At 41.4% G+C, this 25,909-nt stretch overlaps 2 protein-coding genes and 1 long non-coding RNA gene across 4 annotated transcripts; 1 reads left to right on the top strand and 2 right to left on the bottom strand.

The window, feature by feature from the left end:
• Window positions 1–308: 308 nt before the first annotated feature.
• rusf1 (RUS family member 1) lies at window positions 309–24,580 on the bottom strand. 2 transcript variants are annotated; one of them, XM_034143314.1, is made up of 14 exons: window positions 24,272–24,580; window positions 24,074–24,151; window positions 23,836–23,950; window positions 23,710–23,755; window positions 23,590–23,622; window positions 23,394–23,499; window positions 22,954–23,055; window positions 22,578–22,648; window positions 22,309–22,493; window positions 1,325–1,382; window positions 1,157–1,221; window positions 948–1,073; window positions 797–862; window positions 309–705 (listed from the first exon to the last, which is right to left on the bottom strand). In XM_034143314.1, the coding sequence occupies exons 1-14, from the start codon at window positions 24,419–24,421 to the stop codon at window positions 620–622; spliced, it is 1,287 nt and encodes a 428-aa protein (XP_033999205.1). In that variant the 5' UTR covers window positions 24,422–24,580; the 3' UTR covers window positions 309–619. The 2 variants fall into 2 exon arrangements, with proteins under 2 accessions (XP_033999205.1, XP_033999206.1); XM_034143315.1 differs by having other exon boundaries at window positions 24,074–24,132.
• On the bottom strand, window positions 2,727–18,443 carry LOC117492894. The gene is made up of 4 exons (XR_004556901.1): window positions 18,407–18,443; window positions 7,764–7,906; window positions 4,888–4,977; window positions 2,727–2,795 (listed from the first exon to the last, which is right to left on the bottom strand). It is a non-coding gene; the product is annotated as an uncharacterized LOC117492894 (long non-coding RNA).
• LOC117492893 (translation machinery-associated protein 16-like) lies at window positions 5,809–7,756 on the top strand. The gene has a single exon (XM_034143316.1). It carries the CDS (start codon window positions 6,222–6,224, stop codon window positions 6,777–6,779), a length of 558 nt encoding a protein of 185 aa, XP_033999207.1. The 5' UTR covers window positions 5,809–6,221; the 3' UTR covers window positions 6,780–7,756.
• Window positions 24,581–25,909: the final 1,329 nt, after the last annotated feature.

The following is a 25,909-nucleotide window of genomic DNA, read 5'->3' as shown; positions in this document are numbered from 1 at the left end:
GTTTTCAAAATAATATCATGAAGGGTTTGAAACCTTTTAAGTCTAAAATAAACCCTACAGAAATTAAATACTATTTAGCGGTTATTTAGATGTGAATGTGTGCTTTTCTTGTATTCAACCCGGTTGTTGAATAATTGACGTCATATGTTCATTAAATACACAAACCGGAAGTGCTTATTTTCCACCTACAAAATGTGAGAAATGGAATGCTGCTAACTTGACACAAAGGTTTCTCTAACGGATGTTGTTTCTTGCACAGGAACCAAAAGGAATCTCCTGCAACGCCACCTCATGGATAACATATTGAATGGCAGTCATATTTTGTTTATTTGACACATTTAAACACATTTACATGCAATGTATTGTACAGTTTAAGACAAGAATGAAAAAAAACTTGAGCAATTCCCTTCAATTAACATTCACTCACTGACCCTCCAGCTTTGAATTTTAATATACCCGTAAAAATCAAAGTCCTCACATACAAAAATATGTTTTTCATTTTACATTTATCATACAAATTGATTACAAAAAATATCAAACAAGGGATACTTAAAAATGTCACCGTTTAATTATCATTAAGAAATGTTCAATAAACAATGCACTGCAGAAGTCTCATAGCTCAATTGCTTTTTGTTTTCCACTCCACTCTCCACTCGTCCCAGTCAAGCAAAGTTCGTTTTATGTCCCATCCTGCAGCTTCCACACCTGGAATTTATAAGTAAACATTTTTTTTCACATTTTAAAACTACGCAGGGTAACGTTGGTGATCTGTACGTTAAAACTGTTTAGTGCTCACCTGTGAGAAATGGATTGAAAATGGTGTCCATCAACTTGTGACTCTCATGCACCATTTCCCAGTTACCTTTTGAAACATAATAAAGCATGTGAATCAGAAAAATCATTTTTATTTATGTTAGGTAAAGAAATGAATGGAGGTAAAGGCTCACTCTTCTGTTTCGGATGATCTCTGGAAGTCAGAGGGCTCAGGACGCTGCTGAGCCACACAGCTTGGCACATCGCTCTGATTTCATCATGTACTGATGCTTCTGGTCTCAAACAAACATGTACACATCCTGAGAAGAACACAGCAGGGTTAAGGAATGTTTTATAGCTTTTTATCAAGTTGTTCAGTAGTGGGGATTGAAAGATTACATACCATTTCTTACTCCCAACAGGTAAGGCAGGTTGTTTTCCTTCAAAGCCAAATTCAGTTCAGCCGGACTTCAAAATAATAAGCAAATACATTTTACTACATTTTGTTGAACATTTATTGTTGTTTCATTATTGTGTTGTTTTTAGTAATTTAAGTGAAACCTGATATTACCTTTGTACAACCTCCTGTAGCCTCACACCAAGTTTTATTGGCATAGTTTTCCTAAACTCTGGAGAGAAAAAAAAAGGAACATTTCTTAATTTTGAATGCTCAGAGTTATCATATTGACATTTATTGCGTATCATCCCTGAAACAACTTTTTTACTTTAAGACAAAACAGCTTACATTTAGGCATAACTAAATAATGCATGACTTCAATAGAATGCTGAATGTTTTCACATAGTAACTTGACGTCCAAGGGGAACAATTGAAACAACAGTTGAAACAAGAACAACAGTTGAAACAACAGTTGAAACAAGAACAACAGTTGAAACAACAGTTGAAACAAGAACAGTTGAAACGAAAGAAGGAACAATTGGATTTACAAACTGAACTGGCAGCAGCAAATGGAAGGATAAATGTGCTCAGCATGGGATCAAGACACACCTCTAGAGCATCAGATGGGATGAGCTCTTACTTTAGAAACCCTACAGCAAGATTTAATCTACATGCAACTGAATTCTCACCTCATCAAGCCCAAACCTCTATTCCCAGACAAAATATACAGACACAACAGGGACATGTTAACATCACACCACCTGTAATCAACAATGGTAATCAAGGTGGCAGAAATTACATCACTGCTATGCTGTCTCAACATCTCACTTCTACTTTACCACCAAGAGACATTCCTGTTTATGATGGTGACCCATTGCAGTTTGAAGCCTTCATCCGTGCATTTGAAAGAGGAGTAGAACGGAAAACTGATGATGAAAGTGACTGCCTGCATTACCTAGAGCAATACACTAGAGCAGTGGTTCCCAAACGGTGTGCCGCGGCACACTGGTGTGCCGTGAGGCAAGTCCGGGTGTGCCGTGGGATTTTGTGACAACCATACGTTATTATTGCAATATACAACTACACAAAAATAATTATTTTTTAATTTACTATATCAGTACTTTGTATGCACTCATTTCATAATACAGAGGCAAACTCTATACCTAAAAACAATTCTTTAAAAAAAAAATCCTCACGGAACCCCATATTTACTTGGTTAACGCAGTTGCAGGTGGGAATTATACGACCGTGACACATCGAAGGCTGAAGGACAACATTAAAACAAAGAAACACGCAAGAGGGAAAATGGAGCGCTTTCTTGTGCGGAGCAAACCACCAACCACCAGTGCAGAGACTGCCGACAACCCACCACCGAAAGAAAAGAGGAAAAAAACTGTCAGCAGACAGTATCATGAAAGTTACCTGTCTTATGGCTTCAGTTGGACCGGGGATGGCAACAATCCTCAACCCGAGTGCGTCGTCTGTCGGGAGAAGTTAGCTAATGCGAACATGGTTCCAAGCAAGCTGAAGAGGCACTTGGAAACCAAACATCCCTTCCATGTTCAGAGAAACTTGGCCTACTTCAAAAGAGCGCGGGATCTGAACCAGAGGCAGCAAGACCGTTTGTTGGATTGTGTGAAAGTGTCTGAAAAGGCAATGGAGGCTAGTTACATGCTAGCGGAGCTCATTGCAAAGCAGAAGAAACCTCACACAATAGCGGAGACACTCATCCTCCCCGCTTGCAAACAAATTGTAGGTATCATGCTGGGTCCAGATGCCGCAAATGAGCTATCCAAAGTGCCGTCGTCTGATAATACAATCAAAAGAAGAATCGACGACATGTCAGAAGACATTGAGCAACATTTGACAGAGAAACTGCAGGCGAGCGGCAGATTTTCCCTACAAATAGACGAATCTACTGACATAAGTGGGGCTGCCCAACTTCTGACAAACGTCAGATATGTTGATGCTGACTCTATCAAAGAGACGTTTTTCTTCTGCAAAGAAATGGAAAGCCATACTACGGGAGAAGAAATATTCAGGGTAACTAATAACTATTTAAAAGAGAACAGTCTGACCTGGAATATGTGCGTCAGTCTTTGCACAGATGGTGCGGCAAGCATGACGGGGAGAGTGAAAGGATTTATTGCTAAGGTGAGAGCACAAAACCCACATATCGTCACAAACCACTGCATTTTGCATAGAGAGGCATTAGTTGCCAAAACCATGCCCCCGGAGTTGACTGAGGTGCTGAATCAGGCTGTGCAGATGGTGAATTACATCAAATCAAGGCCCCTGAAATCTCGCCTCTTCTCCCAGCTGTGCACCGAGATGGGAGCCGACCACCAAAGCCTGATCCTCCACACAGAGGTACGTTGGCTGTCACGGGGGAAAGTCCTATCCTGTCTTTATGAGCTTCGGGAAGAGCTTTTGGAGTTTTCACGTGAACACGCTGTCCCACATAAAGACAAGCTCGCGGATGAGAGGTGGTGCGCCAGGCTGGCTTACCTCGCTGACATATTTGGGCATCTCAACGAGTTAAACGCCAAGCTTCAGGGCAGGAATGAAAACATTTTATCATCCAGACAAGATTCGGGGGTTTATGGGCAAACTTATCCTGTGGCGCGAGGCTTTGGAACAGGCTCCATGGACATGTTCCCGCTGGCATCAGCTGCGCCGCAGGCAGCTAGGGAGCGCGCTGTATATGCCGAACACCTTCAGACCTTAAAAGAGAGGTTTGACCGCTATTTTCCACGTGTGGCTGACATCGAGGACTATGACTGGATCCGAGACCCATTCCACCAGGAATTCTCATCAGAAAAGCTCACTATGAAAGAGAGAGAGGAGTGCGCAGAGCTCCGTGTGGACCGCACACTGAAACTCAAATTTAGTGAGCTCCCACTGGATCAGTTTTGGTTGGCTTCTGCATCGGAGTACCCAAGCATCTCCCACCACGCGATTGAGCAACTTCTTCTTTTTCCCCACTACCTACCTGTGTGAGTTGGCGTTCTCTACTCTGGTTTACATGAAGAACAACAGGAGGCCACGGCTCTCTGTTGAACAGGACTTTCGAGTGGCCCTCTCCTCAGTGCCACCAAGGATTAAAAAAATCTGCGCGCCCCGACAGGCACATGTATCTCACTAATTTGTAAGTCGGCAAAATATTTACAATAGCACATGTTTCAATGCTGATTGCTGAAATGTTACATTTATAATTTGTAGTTCAGGACCATGGAGTGTGCAGCTTCCTTGCATTGACAGTTCTCTGTGCTGAATTTCTGCTGAGTTTCCTTTGCCTCATTTTTTATTTTGTGACCTGTCTGGTTTAAATGAGTGTGTTGCTGCTTTGATGAAGCCTAATTTGATAAAGTTTCAAATTAATTGAAATATTTCGTTAATAAATATTTCATGTAATATAGTTGTCTTTGTCACATTTTATTTGGCATTAGTAAATAATTATGCACGTTTACAGATATTTTACATGATATGAGTGATAACACGTGTTATAAGGGCTATTTTGCACAATAGGTGTGCCTTGAGATTTTTACTTGTCCTTTGGTGTGCCTTGGGCACAAAAAGTTTGGGAACCACTGCACTAGAGGACAACCAAAGGACCTAGTGCGCAGCTGCCAACATCTGCCTCCAGCTCAAGTTTATCAAAGGGCAAAACATCTGCTTAAAGAACACTTTGGTAATGAACACAAGATTGCCACTGCATACATGAACAAAGCATTTACCTGGACAATGATCAGAACCGAAGATGTGAAAGCACTGCAAACCTTCTCTTTGTTCCTAAGAGGTTGTTGCAATGCAATGGAACATCTCACCTATATGGATGAAATGAATGTTGTTTCAAACATGAAAAACACACTTCAGAAACTACCCTACAAACTCAGAGACAAGTGGAGGAATAGAGCATGTCAGCTACAGGAAGAGCGTGGGCATCGAGCTACATTTCCTGACCTTGTCGACTTCATAGAGAGACAAGTGAAGATACTGTCAGATCCTCTGTTTGGAAACATCCAAGATGATAAACCATCTACAACTTTCAAAACCTCTACCTTTTCAAAAGAAAGGTCAAGAGCAGAGTTGGGTGTAAGAATAGACAGGAATGTGACGGTGAGGTGCAAACTGTGTCCAGGCCAGAAGCTATTATACACTGCTGCAAACACCACGTCGAACCTCAACAAACACCTGCAAAGAACACATGCTAAGGTGAAGCTAATAGCTAAGGACCCCCGAACCCAGAGTGAGGATGTTGTGAGTGGCCGCCGCCGACTCCGAAGAAGCACAAATTAGAATTTGGAGGACCGGTAACCAAAGCAGAGATGGACAGGCTTGTAGCATCCTTCATAGTAGAGGTAATGTTGCCCATTTGCACAGTGGAATCACCATCGCATCGTTCAGAGATATACTGCGCAAAATACAGATAGCAGGAGACAGAGGACAGCCATAGTCAGAGCTATCTGGATCAGTCTTATGCGACAATGGAAACTGAACTAAAGAGAACATTTGAAACTTTAGCAGTCTGCGTGATCTGCCTGTAGGGAGGGGCGGGCCAGCCCTGCGAGTAAAGTAACGAGTAAAGTAACGAGTAAAGTAACGAGTAAAGTAACGAGTAAAGTAACGAGTTACTTTATGTAGAGAGTAACAAAGTAGTGTAATATATAACTTTTTTTTAAAGTAATATGTAATATGTAATATATTACTTTTTTTTAGTAACAACCCCATCTCTGGTCAAGAACGTTTAATGAGGAGGCTAAACCTTACAGGACAAAGGACTAACATTCTCTTAAAGACAATGAATCAAGAAAAGATTGTGTCTAGTCATCATATCTCAGGTTTGGAAATATCGAGTCTGGACAAAGACAATTTCCTTAAACTATCTGATGTTTTCACACATAAGACCATGCCTGTTAACACAATATTCCTGTACAAGAAGATCTTGAAAAATGGCCTTACTTAAAGGATATCAAAATTCACTGGTATTGACCTACTCATCGGGACAAATTCTCCTAAGGTATTGGAACCTTGGGAGCTGGTCAATAGCCAAGGAGAAGGACCGTATTCTATGAAGACCCTACTGGGGTGGGTCTTCTATGGTCCCCTAAGAGGAAGCAACGACAGCAGAGATTCTAACAGCAGCACCCAGACGTGTTTTCAAACAGACAAAATGCTGAAGGCTCCGGAGAAGGTTTGTCACCCGTACAGCCGGAAAGCCACTTACGTGGCACGAGAAGAGATCAGACTGAAAAAGGAAGAGAGACAGAATAAAGACAAAGCAACACGTAGGAGCTGTATCGGTGAGAAGCTGTTGTGGTTTCAGGAACATTTGGATCAAGAAAAGACGGCGTTCACCAAAAAGGATGCCTGTGACATCGTTGATAGGTTTGAACCTGAACTTGAGCAGATTGAGCTGATTAACGGCATCAAAGGTCGACAGGGTCGTCTCCATGGTGTCAGGGAAGCTGTCGTCAAACAGACCATGGAGCGAGAGCACCAGCAGTATGAGGTCGGGTTTGAGATCCCAGAAATCATAAATGCAATAAATCTGGAAACGTTCACGGAGTGGACTGGTGACCTGAAGAAACCTCCGAATAACGAAGATATGTCTGCTCCAGGAAGCTGAGACATAAGTACCACAAAGACTGGTTACCCTTAAAATAAGGGAGAAGAAAACTGAATAATCATTAGGAATTAAATACCAACACATAGAACACACCATTTTTATTTTTCATAGCTCCTTTATTATTTATTGGTAATTGTTTTTTTTGTTTCATACTAAAGCCAATTAGGGGCCGGTGTGTAGGAGCCATTTTATGGGTGTTGTTGGTGTCTCAGTTTACATTATTTTGAACACTTGGTGGTGGGGTTTAGCTGCACCGGGTGTATAAAAGGGGTGACGGGAAAGGACGAGGACAGTCAGCTGTCGGGGGTGGTGAAGCTTTTCATTCAGGATGGACGGGGGGAGGGGGGGGATCCCTGCTCTTCGTGTGTCTCTCCTTTGGTTAAATTGGAGAGTTTGCTGAGGAGAAGGATCATTTCTCCATTCTTATCTCTAAGTCGCTGGTTTTCTTTTTTTAAGTCAACCAGAACTGTATCCGGAGTTGGCATTCCCGTAACGGTATGATCCGAAGCCACCATTGGTGGTTCTTTTTTATTTTTGGCAGCCTCGGCCATAGTGCCCTCTGGGAAGAGCTGCTTCAGAGCAGCCAGAGCAGCGTAGGCCTTCACCACCTTCTTAATGAACCCGATGCCCTGGAACGAAGCGTGCATCGTAGCTTCCTCCCATCTCAAAGATTAGATTATACTTCAGGCTACCGCGCTTCGGTTTTACTCCCACAGAAAGGGTTGGACAACACGGGGCGTGACCACTCAGCTTTAGTTTAGGATTTATGTTTATTTCATGTGCTCTCCTCCATTCAAAGTTAGCACATGGTATCGTAAGTTAGCTTTTCTTCTCACAAATCCATTCTAAGTTAGATTCAAAGTTAACTTCCTCCATACAAAGTTAGATTATCAACCTAAGAGAAAACGCATAATACACAAATTACATAAAGCATACACCACAAAAGTCTGTCACCATAAACACATATGTAATCCAAACACTCACCGGCTGCCCGTGTGCCCTGTGGCTGATCAAAACATGAGTGACAAACATTTCACTGGCCCTTTTTAAGATGGCTGACGGTCCCTCATCAAATGAGTCCCAAGGGAAACAAAATATTGGAACCAAGGTTCCCTCCCAACTGAGACCTATTTTGCATGCACAACTAAACAAGTATATTAGTAGTAGTATTCATCCTGCTTCCATCACATTAGTATGCATAAAAAGTGACAGGTGCTGTGACAGGTCACACCTACTACTACTACTTATGATAATGCCCCCTTTGTTCGAGGTGTTATGACATGTAGGTGTGATATCACATATAGGTGTGATATCCTTTGATGTGAGGGTTGAGGTGTTATAGCGTGCAGGTGTGATATGCCCCCCTGTAGTAGACCCTTTGTTGTCAATCTAATTAGCCTTGATCTATAATCGAATTAGCCTCTGAAGTTGTCCTTTGATCAGTGTTTAATATAATTAGTGTTAATTAAGGCAGTCTCGTATTGTCCTGTCTAAATTAGATTAGTTTTAATCTGATTAGTGTTAATTAAGGCAGTCTCTGTGAAGTTGTGTGAGACTCTCTCCCCCCTACCCCTTCCTCCCCCCCCTTCCTGCCATCCCCATGATTTTGCTGTGATGTCAGAAGATAGAGGGGGTGGAGTTAGTTTAAAAAAGTCACCTAAAACTTTTATTGTCCTCTCTAAATTAGATTTAGGGTTTTTTAAATGATTTGTGTTAACTAAGGATGTTTCTTTTTAAGCTGTGTGAGACTGTTAACTAATGTTTAATTACTTTACTAACTATAAGGAAGTCTCTTTTATGAAGAGGGTAATAATAATTTAAAAGATCTTAATGACCCCCTGATCTTGTATTTTTAATGTTTAATTACTTCACACAACTTTAAAGAAGCCCCCTATGAAGTTGTTAACTAAGGATGTTCTTTTGAAATTGTATGGCTTGTGAACTGGATGTTCTCTTAAGTTGTATGGCTTGTGAACTAATGTTTAATTACTTTATTAACTACAAGGAAGTCTCCTTTGAAGAGGGTAATAATAATGTAAAGATCTTAATGACCCCTTGATCTTGTCTTTTTGTTATTGTTTAATTACTTTATTAACTATAAGGATGATTTACTGGTGTTGATCCCTGGATGATGTAAATAGTCCAAGTGCCATGTTAGGGGGACATCACGGAGCTCAGAAGTCCGCCCTTTGAGGCTTGAAGAGCGGACAAAGAGAGGTGTATTTACTGGTGTGTTTCCCTGGATGATGTAAATAGTCCAAGTGCCATGTTAGGGGTACATTACGGAGCTCAGGAGTCAGCCCTTTGAGGCTTTGTTAACATTAATGCTTTTTGCTTTTTGTTTTTGTTACTAAGATACTTTTTAGATACACTTTGAAGTGAGCAACACTTTACAACTGGTAGAATATGAAGTACTTTGTAAGGAATTGGGTTTCTTTAGGGCTGTTTCAGTGACACAATGCAGTTTTGATAATTTCAAGTTTCAAGGCTTTATGTCATATGCCCATTAGCTACAGTGTAGATATGTCAATGAAAAACACGGGTCACAGGCTCCTCCAACAGTGCAACATATATATATATATATATATATATATATATATATATATATATATATATATATATAGCACATAAAACAGATAAAATACTGCAATAGAATGTTTTTGATATGACTGATTTGTGCGTAATTCTCTCACAAAGGAACTGTAAGATACACGTTTATGTATACAAAAAGTTAAAACTAGAAAAATCAAATACTTTGTCTAAATAGATGTTATTTAAGAATGTGACTCTTAATGGCAGCTTTTGATTTAAGTAAGACAATCCAGTTAAACAATGTTGTTTTTGATGACTTTACTGATTTTTGCTACCAAGATACTTTTAGATACAGTTTATTGTCTGAAAACTTTACAACTGGTAGAATGTCAATCACTTTGTAACACATTTATTTTCTTAAAGACTGTGACTCTAAAAGACAAGTTTGTGATTTTAACATTTATTTACTGACACTAGGCAGATTTTGGCTTTTTTCTCTTGCCAAGATACTTTTAGACACACTTTGAGGTATGCAAAACCTTAAAACTAGAACATGAAGTACATTTGTGTGTAATTCTCTCACAAAGGAACTGTAAGATACACTTTTATGTATGCAAAACCTTAAAAATTTGAAAATAAAATACTTTGTCTGAATACATTTTCTTTAAAGGCACTTTTGATTTTAACGCTATTTCAGTGGAACAATCCAGTTTTGTTAACATCAATGCTTTTTTCTCTTTTCTTGTGTTACTAAGATACTTTTAGATACACTTTGATGTATGCAACACTTAACAAAGGGTATAATATGAAGTACTTTGTAAGGAATGGGGTTTCTTTAATACCAGTTTTTTTTTAACACTCGCTAGAATTTGAAAATACACAACCGGAGAAAATCTGCCACTTCCTTATAGAGCCCCTCCTCCAACACACACGAACGCGCACATGACCAATGAGGGCACGAGATAAGTTTGTGCACAGATGGAAGGCTGACAGGCAGGTAGGCCATCCAGTTATTTTAGCCGGGCCGGCTAAAATGATTGGTCGTGCTTTTTACAGTACTACGGCTTCCACAGATGACATTTTTTTATGGATTTTTTGTCAAAGCACTTAAGATATTCATTGCTATCGGGATGTTAAGAGCATTCCATGGAATATAACAAAAAGTGTATCTCGAGCCGGTTTCTCAAACTTACCTACCCCACCTTTAACTGAACAAGTGTTAAAAAAAAAAACAGGGTATTAAAGAAACCCCATTCCTTACAAAGTACTTCATATTATACCCTTTGTTAAGTGTTGCATACATCAAAGTGTATCTAAAAGTATCTTAGTAACACAAGAAAAGAGAAAAAAGCATTGATGTTGACAAAACTGGATTGTTCCACTGTAGTGTTAAAATCAAAAGTGCCTTTAAAGAAAATGTATTCAGACAAAGTATTTTATTTTCAAATTTTTAAGGTTTTGCATACATAAAAGTGTATCTTACAGTTCCTTTGTGAGAGAATTACACACAAATCTGCCGAGTGTCAGTAAAAAGTGTTAAAATCACAAACTTGCCTTTTAGAGAAACAGTCTTTAAGAACAATCTAATCAGACAATGTACTTCATGTTCTAGTTTTAAGGTTTTGCATACCTCAAAGTGTGTCTAAAAGTATCTTGGCAAGAGAAAAAAGCCTAAATCTGCCTAGTGTCAGTAAATAAGTGTTAAAATCACAAACTTGTCTTTTAGAGTCACAATCTTTAAGAAAATAAATGTGTTACAAAGTGATTGACATTCTACCAGTTGTAAAGTTTTCAGACAATAAACTGTATCTAAAAGTATCTTGGTAGCAGAAAAAAGCAAAAATCAGTAAAGTCATCAAAAACAACATTGTTTAACTGGATTGTCTTACTTAAATCAAAAGCTGCCATTAAGAGTCACATTCTTAAATAACATCTATTTAGACAAAGTATTTGATTTTTCTAGTTTTAACTTTTTGCATACATAAACGTGTATCTTACAGTTCCTTTGTGAGAGAATTACGCACAAATCAGTCATATCAAAAACATTCTATTGCAGTATTTTATCTGTTTTATGTGCTAGATATATATATATATTGCACTGTTGGAGGAGCCTGTGAACCGTGTTTTTCATTGACATATCTACACTGTAGCTAATGGGCATGACATAAAGCCTTGAAACTTGAAATTATCAAAACTGCATTGTGTCACTGAAACAGCCCTAAAGAAACCCAATTCCTTACAAAGTACTTCATATTCTACCAGTTGTAAAGTGTTGCTCACTTCAAAGTGTATCTAAAAAGTATCTTAGTGACAAAAACAAAAAGCAAAAAGCATTAATGTTAACAAAGCCTCAAAGGGCTGACTCCTGAGCTCCGTAATGTACCCCTAACATGGCACTTGGACTATTTACATCATCCAGGGAAACACACCAGTAAATACACCTCTCTTTGTCCGCTCTTCAAGCCTCAAAGGGCGGACTCCTGAGCTCCGTGATGTCCCCCTAACATGGCACTTAGATTATTTTTCATCATCCAGGGATCAACACCAGTAAATCTTCCTTATAGTTGCTATAACGCTGGCTGACTTCACTGGCCACTCAGCCTCCTGCCTTCTCAGAAACTCTGGGCCTCTTTGCCACTCTGACTCCTCGTCGAGCTCCTCTGGAGCAGCTCCCCTTGTGACCATCTCGTTGACTTGCTCTGCATAAGCCGTCTTCCACTCTGGGTCTTTCTCAAGGCGCTTTTCGGTTCTTCGGAAGGTTGGCTCCACTCCTCGCTTGTTGTTTGGAAGCAACACAGGATCCACCCTCCACGGGTATGCTGCATCCCAGTGAGGGGATGTGCTGTGCTCATCTTCTGTCGCATAAGTGAGGCCCTCCTTGATCTTCTTGCGCTCTTTTTCTTCTGCTAGGGTCATTTCTTTCCCTCCTGGTTGGCATCCACCGCACCGACATCCACAACATTTGGGTTTGCAGGCCGCACCGATGCTGTCCCACTTCCACCAGTCGAGTATCTCCTTACTGGCTACGGCTGTACTCCGGAGCACTTCCCCTTCTTTGTCATGCCGCTCCTGCTGGAGTTCTCCGGGTCCACGGGGGGTCTCGCTGTATGACACTACGGCCGTTCTCAACGATCTTACGAAGTGGGTTCTGGACTTGTGCATCGCCATGTCCACGCTCTCGAATAGATCGGGATGTGCTCTGCAAACAGTTTTTCCCAGCGGACTGTCCCACAGAACGAGGTCTCCTATCACCCTGGTCTTCTGTGGGGCGAGACGTCCTTCTCTGTGGCTTATCAGAAGCTCAACCTGTTTTGAGCCAGCTCCTCAGTCGCGACTTCTGGGAAAAACCTCTTGAGCTGCTGCGGGGTGACTGCATGGCATACTCTGGCTATCCTCTTCAAGCCATAGCAGAGAAGCTCATGAGCCCTTTCTTTACCCTCTGGGGTTTTCACCCTTACTCTCAGGGTGTACTTCTTGGTAGCGACCTTCATCGTCATCTCTACAACTCCCTGGATGACCAACGTGACATCCTCACCCCTTAGCTGGAGACGTCTGGCGGCTTTGTGGGTGATATAGTTTGTGTCCGAAGCAAGGTCTATCAAGGTACCGATCTTCTGTCCCGCGTTTGCGGTCACCATCATCAGCATCATGATGACTGGGTGCTCCTTTGGTCCACTCTCCATCAGCCTGTTCTAATTTTTGCTGGTGTGCATCACCACTGTGGCCTTGTTGGTGAAGGCCGCCTTGTACTTTTCCAGCAAATCCCGAGGCAGATTGGCCAAGAACGTTTCTTGCTCCTCAGTCAGCTTGGCTTTTCAGGGATGCAAACTCATCAGGTATGAAAAAGGTGACAAGGATCCGAGGCCCGAGCCCCCCGACCCCACGGAATATCGGCTTTAAAATTAGGAATAACAGAGGATTTTAGCAGTCAGAACAACTAAGGCAGCAGTGTTAATAATAACAGAAACACCAAAGAGTCACATCTAATAGAAATATATAAAAGCATTTATTTGAATTGTGTAGCAGTCAGTTTATAATTTTGGCAGCACTGTTGAGCATTTTGAAAATGTATTTTCATGCCTCTGTGCAAGGCTTAGTCTTTCTGTCTTTATAGCCAGTGGTGTAAAGTAACTAAGTTCATAAACTCAAGTACTATACTTGGGTACAATTTTGAGATACTTGTACTTTAAGTATTTCAATGTTTTGCTACTTTGTTCTTCTTCTCCTCTACAGTTCAGAGGTAAATGGTGTACTTTTACTCCACTACATGTATTTAGTACCTTTAGTTACTTTACAGATTTGGATGAATGATGTGAAATATAATCAAGTGTTAAATCAGACTTTAGTTCCACCTGGAGTAAATTCACAAGCTACCCTGCAGTATACAAAGTCATTCAAACTAGCTGCACCTTTACCAGCTTTGAGAACACTTTAATGATCAATCATTATAAAACATATCATATATATATTATTCTGAAATGGACCAATCTGCACAATGACTACTTTTACTGTCGCTACTTTAACTATATTTTGATGATAATACTTTTATACTTTTACTTGAGGAACATTTTGAATGCAGGACTTTTACTGTAACAGAGTATTCCTACACTCTGGTACTTTTACTCAAGTACAAGACCTGAGTACCTCTACTCTTACTCTAGTACAAGATCTGAGTACTTCTACTTTTACTCAAGTACAAGATCTGAGTACCTCTACTCTTACTCTAGTACAAGATCTGAGTACTTCTACTTTTACTCAAGTACAAGATCTGAGTAATTCTACTTTTACTCAAGTACAAGACCTGAGTACTTCTACTTTTACTCAAGTACAATATCCGAGTACTTCTACTTTTACTCAAGTACAATATCTGAGTACTTCTACTTTTACTCAAGTACAATATCTGAGTACTTCTACTTTTACTCAAGTACAAGATCCGAGTACTTCGACTTTTACTAAAGTACAATATCTGAGTACTTCTACTTTGACTAAACTACAAGATCTGAGTACTTCTACTTTTAATCTAGTACAAGACCTATACTTATACCACCTCTGTATAGCCTATGAAAAAAACTAATAGAAAACGAAGGCTAAAGCTAACGTTAGCAGATAGTGACAATGTATGCTAGTTAGCTAGCTCAACGATTCCTTAAAGGAGACATGTCATGGCCATTTCCACTGATCATAATTCCATTGTTGAGGTATACTAGAATAGATTTATATTGTGCAATTTTCCAAACTCACATTGGTTTCTCATACAGCATCTCTGTAAACTACGTGTATTCACTGAATTTCACTCTCTGCCTTTAACGGCTCGTTGTAGCTCCAATAGCTCCAGCCCCCACCCTCACTGTAAGCACGTGTGCTCTGATTGGTCGGGACGTTGTGAATCGCGCTGAGCTCCGTGGAGGTGTTGTTTCCTTGTTTAGCGATACACAGCGAAACACAGCCAAACTCATCCTGAGCACACACAAACTCACAGCCGAAGTAAAAACAATAAGTGTGGCTTGATATTGAGTAAGAAAAAGGTTGATAAACGCTGTGAGAATGGGTCTGCAGAGAGAATTTCCCAACTGTCTGTTATCAGCCTGCAGCCAGGGAGGAGAAATCAGCAGAGCTGCCTGCACTGTGTGTGAGGAAGTCCGTGGATTGGTCAATTTGGACCAATCAGCGGGGGCTTAACGTAACTGCTCCGTGGACGTAACGTAACGTAACGGCTCCACGGATTGGTCCATTTGATTCTTCCGGGTACGGGATGATGTAATCCCGTACCCGGAAGAATCAAATGGACAATGACGTATCTCCAAGGAGGCGTTTTGGGGAGGTATTTTCTGTGTTAGAGTTTTACTCGCTACAGGGTGTACTTTGAGGGTTTTGACTCTGCAGACCGTTTACATGCAGAAAAACCTTCATAACACACAAGGGGACGGGTAATAACCGGAAAAGCATGACATGTCTCCTTTAAATAATATTGCGACAGAAAAAATATTCAGTTCACATCATGCTCTGCCGCTCCGACAGGGAGCTCTGCTCTGAACACCCGAACGGCCCGTTCTAACAGCTGGTGACCCAGAAGGCTCTCCCTGCCTCTGGAGGCTTTCCCAGTCACATCGCCAGCCAGAGTTCCCGTTAGAATATTTTTTTGCCGGTCAACATGTCCGTTAAAGTTTAAATCTTCCGGACAAAATTTGAAAAGTGCCGGTCAAAGGTCTTCTTGGTTATTTATTGGGCTTTAAAACAAATTGATATGATTCGATATTAAACAAACTAATTATAGTAGATTAACTATTCAAAAGTGTACAGTAATTTATAATAACACAGGAATAATAAACGGAGCGCTCTCTCCCTCTCCTGACAGCCCGCCAGTATCATGCAGCTCGCGGATCCAGTAATGAGTGACCCGACAGTAAAACTAAACATAGGCCTATCTATAACTAGTTTAGGTAGCCTAGTTTGAGAGGTAATTAAAATAGCTACGTGTGATATTCTAACCTGAAGTGTGTGTTTTGTTCCGCTCACCGCTGCATGTGATTGTGCAGAGCTGCGTGTCGACTCGTTAGCAGCAGCTGATCTCGTCTCTCCCGTCAGATTAGACTTTAATCGCGTTTATGTCCATATCGATCAGATCTAGCTAGTTCTAGCTAATGATATGACTACCTGCTTATTAAAAGACACCTAAACAATAAGCGTCGCTATGCAACCGGGTGAGGCCACAAAGTATAGCGCAGCATTATGCATTTGTTTACATGCCCACCGGAACCCCGAGGCATTACCAACAGATCAACGCACAATCAATCAACCCATACCGGACATCTCTTTCTCCACGTGTTAGACATTAGAATTGACTATTCTTGTCTGTCACATACTCTTTTGTCTGTCACACACTATTCTTGTCTGTCACATAAGTGGCGCAACTGATGCGGTATTGCGCTAAGGGGAAATTATTTTGACTGGACATTTTGACCGGAGAGATTTAGATTTGCCGGTCTTCAGCATATTTTACCGGTCACAGTCCGGTAATTACCGGCTAACGGGAACTCTGTCGCCAGCGGTAGAAGCTCCTCATGCACCCAGTGAATGTGGGCAGGCGCATACGAGCAAGGTGGACTTTAGGCATGGCTCCTTGCAGGACGCCAACTGCTCCAACGGATCTGCCTGCTGTTCCCGGCGGCACGCTAGCCGAGCCGGGTTGTGCGCTGCCTGCGCTGCGTTCTGTGCTGGCTGGTGGTTCACCACTGGGGTTGGGTGGCGCGTTGACTGAGTCTTCGTTCCTAGTAGCAGTCTCCCATTCAGCCACATTAACAGTATGTCGGTCCTCCACTCTACTCTTTGAGTCACTGAACTCTTGCTCCCACTGGAGCCATAGCGACTCTCTCCGGTCTGTCAGGCTCACCACACGCTCTCCTAGCTCACTTGCATGGGCTGCAGGGATCCAGTTCTTCCATGAGGCCAGTTTCTCGTTGGTCTTGTCGATAGACTCCCCCAGGTAGTTGTTTTGCCTTTCACAGAGCCCGAAGGTTTCACGCTTCACCTCGATCCTCTCTGCTTGGTCCATGGCTCTCTCAGCTCGCCTAGCGAGAAGAGCTAGTTCAAGCAAAGCGAATCTGGACCAGAGAGATGACTTGACTTCCTGTTCGACCTCGGCAAACCTTTGGTCGCAGTCCTCGGCCATCTTCCCGACGTTGTTCAGTTGCTGCCTGCTGGCTTCCGTGTCTGCCTCAGACAGTGCTTCGATGTAGTCGGTGTTGGCTGAAATGAGGTTGCAGTATTCGCTGCCAAACTTGTCCCATTCAGCCTTCAGCTTTTCTTCTGTGGAAGAGTTGGCGGTTCGGGTGAGGATATTCGCCTTTCTGATGGATGCTGATTGAGCTCCAGATCGCTCTCTTTTGAGCTCTCCAAGCATCTCCTCCTCTTCTTCCAATTTGGCACTGGACTCTGGCTTCTCTTTATCGCCAGCCATTCTGTTGTCCAACGTCCACTGCTACTAGCTTCTTCTTTGAGCTTCCTGAAGCTGTGATGGTTCTTCTTCCTTCAAGCTTTAGCTTAAGCCAGGGCTAGCCAACCACTTCCTCAGTGTGTAAGCTTTTTCAGGTTAGGCTTCAGTCAGATAGCCTAGCTAGCCTAGCTTCCTAGCTTCAGGGGGATAGATTGGTAGCTTCTGGTAGCCTAGCTTAGCCTTGCTTCAAGAGGATAGCTTGGTAGCTTCTGGTAGCCTAGCTTAGCCTAGCTTGCGTGTGGCACAGTGGATAGAGCCTTGGTATGGGGATCAGATGGTCACAGGTTCAAACCCCACTGTAGTCAGCATGTCGTTATGTCCCTGGGCAAGACACTTCACCCCAAATTGCTCCTGTGTGGATTGAGTATGTAAGTCGCTTTGGATAAAAGCGTCTAACAAGTAACATGTAATGCTAACTTCAAGCTTGGTAGCTTATGGTAGCTTAGCTTAGACTGCCCAGCTAGCCTAGCTTCAGGTAGCCTAGCTAGCACTTGTTAGCACTCTTCTGCTAGCTAGCATGCATCAGGCACATGGAGCTTCCACAATCTTTTCCCCAGCTGACCGTCGTCTTGGGATTCCTCCTCAGGTCCTTGCTGGTTGTTTTGTTATTTGTCTTGTTATCCCACGCCACCTGGCTTCTTTTCTTCCAGGTGCAACGTCGGTTGATAACTGTTCGGTTTTACTCCCACCGAAAGGGTTGGACAACACGGGGCGTGACCACTCAGCTTTAGTTTAGGATTTATGTTTATTTCATGTGCTCTTCTCCATTCAAAGTTAGCACATGGTATCGTAAGTTAGCTTTTCTTCTCACAAATCCATTCTAAATTAGATTCAAAGTTAACTTCCTCCATAATAAATTAGATTATCAACCTAAGAGAAAACACATAATCCACAAATTACATAAAGCATACACCACAAAAGTCTGTCACCATAAACACATATGTAATCCAAACACTCACCGGCTGCCCGTGTGCCCTGTGGCTGATCAAAACATGAGTGACAAACATTTCACTGGCCCTTTTTAAGATGGCTGACGGTCCCTCATCAAATGAGTCCCAAGGGAAACAAAATATTGGAACCAAGGTTCCCTCCCAACTGAGACCTATTTTGCATGACAATCTGCACAACTAAACAAGTATATTAATGCTTCATGATTGAAATAAATAAATAGAAAATAAATGAATAAACAACCAAAATGAACTCCACAGTGCGTTTAGATGGCCCAGAAGCCTCGAAGTTCTTTCCGTCCACTTCTACAGCCATCGTGAAGACGGGAACATGGACCGGGCACCGGGTTCAAGGGGAACAATTGAAACAACAAGAACAGTTGAAACGAAAGAAGGAACAATTGGATTTACAAACTGAACTGGCAGCAGCAAATGCCAGGATAAATGTGCTCAGCATGGGATCAAGACACACCTCTAGAGCATCAGATGGGATGAGCTCTTACTTTAGAAACCCTACAGCAAGATTTAATCTACATGCAACTGAATTCTCACCTCATCAAGCCCAAACCTCTATTCCCGGACAAAATATACAGACACAACAGGGACATGTTAACATCACACCACCTGTAATCAACAATGGTAATCAAGGTGACATCTATAACGTAATCCAGAGGCAAAATGACATCACTGCTATGCTGGCTCAACAACATCTCACTTCTACTTTACCACCAAGAGACATTCCTGTTTATGATGGTGACCCATTGCAGTTTGAAGCCTTCATCCGTGCATTTGAAAGAGGAGTAGAACAGAAAACTGATGATGAAAGTGACTGCCTGCATTACTTAGAGCAATACACTAGAGGACAACCAAAGGACCTAGTGCGCAGCTGCCAACATCTGCCTCCAGCTCAAGGTTATCAAAGGGCAAAACATCTGTTTAAAGAACACTTTGGTAATGAACACAAGATTGCCACTGCATACATGAACAAAGCATTTACCTGGACAATAATCAAAACCGAAGATGTGAAAGCACTGCAAACCTTCTCTCTGTTCCTAAGAGGTTGTTGCAATGCAATGGAACATCTCACCTATATGGATGAAATTAATGTTGTTTCAAACATGAAAAACATACTTCAGAAACTACCCTACAAATTCAGAGACAAATGGAGGAATAGAGCATGTCAGCTACAGGAAGAGCGTGGGCATCGAGCTACATTTCCTGACCTTGTCGACTTCATAGAGAGACAAGTGAAGATACTGTCAGATCCTCTGTTTGGAAACATCCAAGATGATAAACCAACTGCAGCTATCAAAACTGTTATCTCTACCTTTTTAACGGGAAATTCAAGCCTAAGAGGAAGTAGTTTTGCAACAATGCAACAATAAATGGAATGAAAATACCTCCATCAACCACCAAATCCCTAAATTCATGTTTGTTCTGCAGAAGAAGTGGTCACTCATTGGAGCAGTGTCCACACATCCTGAAGAAAACACACAGAGAAAAAATGGACTTCTTGAAAGAAAAAGGGGTCTTTTTGGATGCTTAAAAATAGGACACATGAGCAAACACTGCCACAGTCGTTTGACATGTTATGTGTGCAACCAAAATCATCCGGAAATACTCCACATTGAACAAAAAGGCAAAAGAAAGGAAGCAGAACACACAGTACAGAATGGGAAACCAATTGAAAATAGTAGTGTCATCTCACCTCATACATGTGGGCACATTGGGGCCGGTGATGAAAACTCCATCTTCTCCATCATACCAGTACAAGTAAAGAGCCACAAAGGTGACAAAGTATTGCAAACGTATGCCTTTTTGGACCCTGGAAGTTCATCTACCTTTTGCACAGAAAGTTTAATAAGGAGGCTAAACCTTACAGGACAAAGGACTAACATTCTCTTAAGGACAATGAATCAAGAAAAAATTGTGTCTAGTCATCATATCTCTGGTTTGGAAATATCGAGTCTGGACAAAGACAATTTCCTTAAACTATCTGATGTTTTCACACACAAGACCATGCCTGTTAACAAACACAATATTCCTGTACAAGAAGATCTTGAAAAATGGCCTTACTTAAAGGGGACCTATCATGCAAAATGCACTTTTGTACGTCTTTTATACATGAATATGTGTCCCCGGTGTGTCAGGGAACTCACCAAGTGTCAGAAAACACAACCCTCTCTCTTTTCCTCTATACCCAAATCTCTAAAAACGGGGCTGCAACGGAGCTGATACAGACTGATACAGATTTGAAATTGTTCTGATGTCAGAAACAGGGAGCTCCGCCTATATGGGCAACTCTCCACCTATCAGTGGAATGAGAGGTTGCCGTGGCATGGTAACAGCATGGTAACAGCATGGTAACATGACGCTCGTGCCTCGCCCCCCTCCTTTGCAGGGGGGCGTGGTCAGCTGCAGCTCATTTGCCACAGAATCAGCCCTTGCAAAAATAGGGCTGGAATACAGCAAATAGAGCGAAATGAGGCATGGCTAAAATGCATGATCTGTTTGGTATTTTGAAAAAAAAAACTTCACAGACATGTTTTATATAGGTATGGCCCTACAATATATTATTCAAATATAGCATGATAGGTCCACTTTAAAGGACATCAAAATTCATGAAATTGACTCTGGCATTGACCTACTCATCGGGACAAATTCTCCTAAGGTATTGGAACCTTGGGAGCTGGTCAATAGCCAAGGAGAAGGACTGTATGCTATGAAGACGCAACGGAAGCAACGACAGCAGAGATTCTAACAGCAGCACCCACACGTGTTTTCAAACAGACAAAATGCTGAAGGCTCCGGAGAAGGTTTGTCACCCGTACAGCCGGAAAGCCACTTACGTGGCACGAGAAGAGATCAGACTGAAAAAGGAAGAGAGACAGAATAAAGACAAAGCAACACGTCGGAGCTGCATCGGTGAGAAGCTGTTGTGGTTTCAGGAACATTTGGATCCAGAAAAGACGGCATTCACCAGAAAGGATGCCTGTGACATCGTTGATAGGTTTGAACCTGAACTTGAGCAGATTGAGCTGATGAACGGCATCAAATGTCGACTCTAAACCAGGGGTCTCCAACACGTAGATCGCGAGCTACCGGTAGCTCGCGAGCAGCTTTTCAGTAGCTCGCCGCTCGATTATCGATTATAGCGTAGTAAGGTTGCTTCTTGATTTTGGACAATTTTATTTTTGAATTTTTTCTGTCACACGAATATCAAATTGGTCGGTGACGCAGAGATCAAGGAACAGACGTGACAGCGGCACAGGGACACCACATACGGAGCAGTCTGCTTTCTAAACCAACACCAGTCCAGAACCAACAGCAGAATGACCCGCTCTGAATCAGGCCCTGTCACTGCTTTATTTGGTTCTGTTCTACATACCTTTGTGAAGCAGCTTTTTCTGACATGAATGTCATGAAATCTAAATACAGAACAGGACTGAGTGATGAACATTGAAATGACTCTATTAGAGTGAACCTAAGTGGGTACACTCCAGCATACACCTGTATGGTGGACTCCATGCAGTGCCAGTCATCTCACTGTGAAAAAGAGTGAATGCACTTATTTTTACACATGTACAGTAAGATGCTTGTAAGGTGGTGATTAAGGTGATGTACTTACTATGTGGGCCATAATAATATGTGAGAAATTGTCGTTTTCTTGGACCTTGATGTGAAGTTAAGATCTTTGATAAGCTTTAGGTATTGCAATTTCACACGTGTACAAAAGTAGCTTAATTCAAATCATGAGGGCTATGTGAATAAATGTAAGCGATGTGATGCAAGTAGCTCTTGGCGACTTTCATTTTTTCAAAGTAGCTCTCAGATGAAGAAAGGTTGGAGACCCCTGCTCTAAACCCTCCTGTGAATTAATGGCAAAGGATATAGAACATTGGAACAGTTAAAATTGCCATTACAACATATATAGGTTTATAAGTTATTTCAAAAGGAAAAAAGACAATAAAATGATTAGTATTAATAATATCTAAATTGTATGTTACATACATAATACATAAAATAGTCAATAAAATGTCAGCAAACTCATTATTACCCAGAAGAACTGGTTCTCTCTGATTGGCCTCCAGTGGACACAGGATCTGTTTGTTTCGAAGGTACTGCTGCAGCACGATTGAAAGCCTCGCCTCGTTAAAGGTATCCATGACAACCGCGCGCACAGCCTTGTAGTTGGCGAAGAGATGGAGAATGGTGAAGAAGAAGAAGAGGCTGAGAGTCAGTCTGAGGGGGAGAAAGAGGTAAAATATGATTCACTGTATAATAATCGTATGGTAATGAATTAAGGTTTTCTAGAACAACACTTACATTGGATTATCAGTGACAAGGGGAATGAGGATTAAACTGATCAGTAGTCCAGCCAGATTCACTAAAGTCTCCTGTGAGGAATTAAAGACACGATGACAAGAATTAAATTCCTTCTTTGCAACCACATCAGAAATGTGAGAAAGTAGTTGTTATGAAATTAAACTGTTTAGATATGTTACAGGAGTAGAACATGCAAATCTGTAAATAACAAAATCAATTCTGGCATAAATCTATTGAGGTTCATAATCAAGGGCCTGGTATTGTACATGATGGATCATTGTCACTAAACCACAATGTTATTCTTCACAAGTAATCAAGCTGTTCCCCCTTATCTACAATAAACAGTCTGACAAAATAAGTTGTATAAATTGAATACCTGACTGCCATCTTTGGCGGAGATGTCAGCCATGTTGTCTCTGCGAGCCTGGTGAACCGTCAGAGCAGCTCTGGTCGCACCGCCTGCCACTCCAACAAGAGACTGGAGAAGATAAAAAAGTCAGCTTGAAACAAATAACAATCTACTCTAAGGAAGTTTTATCTTGCGCAGGAGTCTTGTATCAGTTTGGGAACCACTAGTTAAAGCTTATTTGCCAGGACTCTGTTTCTTTATGACTGGTATTTGTGAATTTAGAAGTGTATTAATAGTCGGTATTTGGATGATCGTTCTTGATATTGTGAAATCAAACATTCATCTTCGAAACAAAGCTCAAGGTTCACTTATTTAGAAAAGTATTTATCTTAGAGAAAGAAACGGTGACTCCAAGTTTTAAACTGTAATCACATCTGGCTAAAGTTATTTAAAAGGTGTCCTTTTACCTTGAATACCCCTGCAGTACACACAATCAGGGTAAAGCAAGCAGGAAAGTATGGAGCCGATATTTCCATGAACATGGCAATGTCATTGAGAACATCAGCAAAAAGTCTGGTAAGAATTTAAAAGAAAAAGTTCATGTTAATGAGCAGACCGTAGACTGTTAATTGTCTTAATTTAGTGCCTCTTCACCATGCATACCTCCATTTTTTGGCCTCGGAGTCTAATTTACTCCTGGAATAAAGACAAAAAAACTGATCATAAAGCGAAATTGACATCAGTGAAAAAGGAGCACAAATATAATATAAAATATGAGCCTACCCTTTCTGCCAAGCGAAGAGGATTCTTCCCAACATGCCAGTTCCATCTGCAGGAGAAACATTCGTTCAAAAGTTGCACTCTCAATGCAAGAGAAATGTACAATAATAGTATATTTCAAGGTGTCACCTCTTAGTAGCCAGGTCACTGTGGCTGCTGCCACTGTTGCCTCTTGGTTTCCAACACCCACACCTTTGAGAGAAGCTTGAGTGGCCAGAGTCCCTGACAGAGAGCTGCAGAAAGCCTGTGAGAGTGAGAGTGAGAGTGAGAGAGAGAGAGGGAGAGGGAGGGAGAGTGAAGGGACGGGAGTTTTAATCTGATGAAGAAGGTGATGATCTTAATAGTTTTGGTGAACCATTTACTGTACCTGCACAGTATCCCAGAACTGGTAGTGCACGTAATCCTCACTGACGCTTTCTGGATAGCCTTGAGGCAGAAAGACACTCTGAAATAAGAAGTTCAAATGTGTGTCTCAGGGGGGGAGGGTTGGATCTTGGATTTTGAATATATTTTCCAGTCCAGATTTTACATCTCATATTTTATTTAAATAAGTATACATCCTTACTTTGAAACTTCGAACAATGACGTTTCCTCTTGATTCCCCTTCCCTCTCGTCTCTTCTCCTCTCTAACACTGCATCGCCTGCACAATACTTCCAGGACTCGGAGCTGCCATATCTCTCTGTGGCCAGAACCACACATCTGTCTGTCTCCATTTAGCCTGTGAGGACCAAGAGACACGCGGGCTGACTAAACTAAAAAGCAGAATTATACTACAGTATGAAATCTGCTGGAATGTATTTACTTTTAGCCCATTTATATTAGTACAGCTGAGCATGAAACTCGACACAATATACGTGTCGTGTTTATCTATGAAGCGCTTCCGTGTTTATTTCCGCGTTCACAGGTTGGAGATTGCTGATTGGTCAATTGGGAGTCTAAGGCGGAGTTTATGGAAACGGTCCAATAATTAATAAGGGTTGAAAACTCCTGATTTGAAAATGCTAAATGGAAGTCATTGTGGCATTTAAAAATAAAAATAAATACAATTTAAAAAAGAACACTTGATTTATTCAATACTTTATTTAGCAATAAAAAACTAGTCCATCTTGAATTATTTGTATGAATGCCGATAAAGTAAATTATTTTTGATCAGATACAGGTTGACTATTTTTACAATAAAATAATATTGAAAGTGTGGGGGAAACTTCTGAAGCAATTGGAGTCAGGACTCAGAGAGACAGAAGGAGAGCTGGAGCTTAGATGGCAAACACTGACGGTTTATTTGGAGCTTCGGCCGGAGAATTCACAAGACATGTCACGGGCCACGGTTTGACCACATGGTTGAGATGCCACAATCAATTCTGAAGAACTCTACCCCAGACCCATGTATTTAGCTAGATCTGAGAGCATAACCAACATTGTGCACAACAAGAAAGAACCATAACACCTCTATCAGCTGACGCCAACAAGCAGGAACAGGGAGACAAAACACTGAGAGCACAGCCTCCAAGGCTACAGGTGCGTGTGCTCAGTCAGGACAGTTTAAACTGATAAACTGGATCAAAGTTATGGGCCTAGGAAAATATTTCCCCAACAGAAAGTAAAACACAGTTAATTTTAAACCTCATAATTGGAAATCTTGTTTGCATCTATTTTGGTCATTTTTAATCTCTGTGATCTTTTGAATCTGTTTTAAATCATTTTGCTTGTCTTTGTGGTCATTTTACATCCCCTTGTTTCTAGTTGTTTTGTGAATGTTTGTGATCATTTAGTATTTATCTTTTCAGCCTGGTTTTGTAAGTAAGGACCCCTGACCTATTGGGCCCCTGGGCCGGTGCCCAGTAGGCCCGTTGCCCAGTAGGCCCGTTAAGTTATCCTTTGATTTATGTTTCTTTTTTCATACCACTAATTCTGATGTGAGAAAAAGCTTGGTTTGTTGTTGCTATATTTAGAGACATCCAAACATTGATTATAACTAGTTTCAACTTCACTGGCGTTTCTTATGTATCCAGAGTTTGAAAAGCATTTATAACTATCATTTTAACATGTGGCTCCATTGGCGTCACTTCCCATTGTTGTGCTGTCTGGTAACAGGGAGGAATTCATCGGACATGATGATTAATACTTATATGATGCAATCAACACGTCTGAGCTGCAACAATTGGATGAGGTGACACATCATATTCCTCCCATACTATTTT

Source organism: Trematomus bernacchii, unplaced genomic scaffold (genome assembly GCF_902827165.1).
Source record: "Trematomus bernacchii unplaced genomic scaffold, fTreBer1.1, whole genome shotgun sequence".
NCBI lineage: Eukaryota > Metazoa > Chordata > Actinopteri > Perciformes > Nototheniidae > Trematomus > Trematomus bernacchii.
The sequence above is the reverse complement of the archived record's forward strand: the minus strand, read 5'-3'. Positions and strand labels throughout refer to the sequence as shown.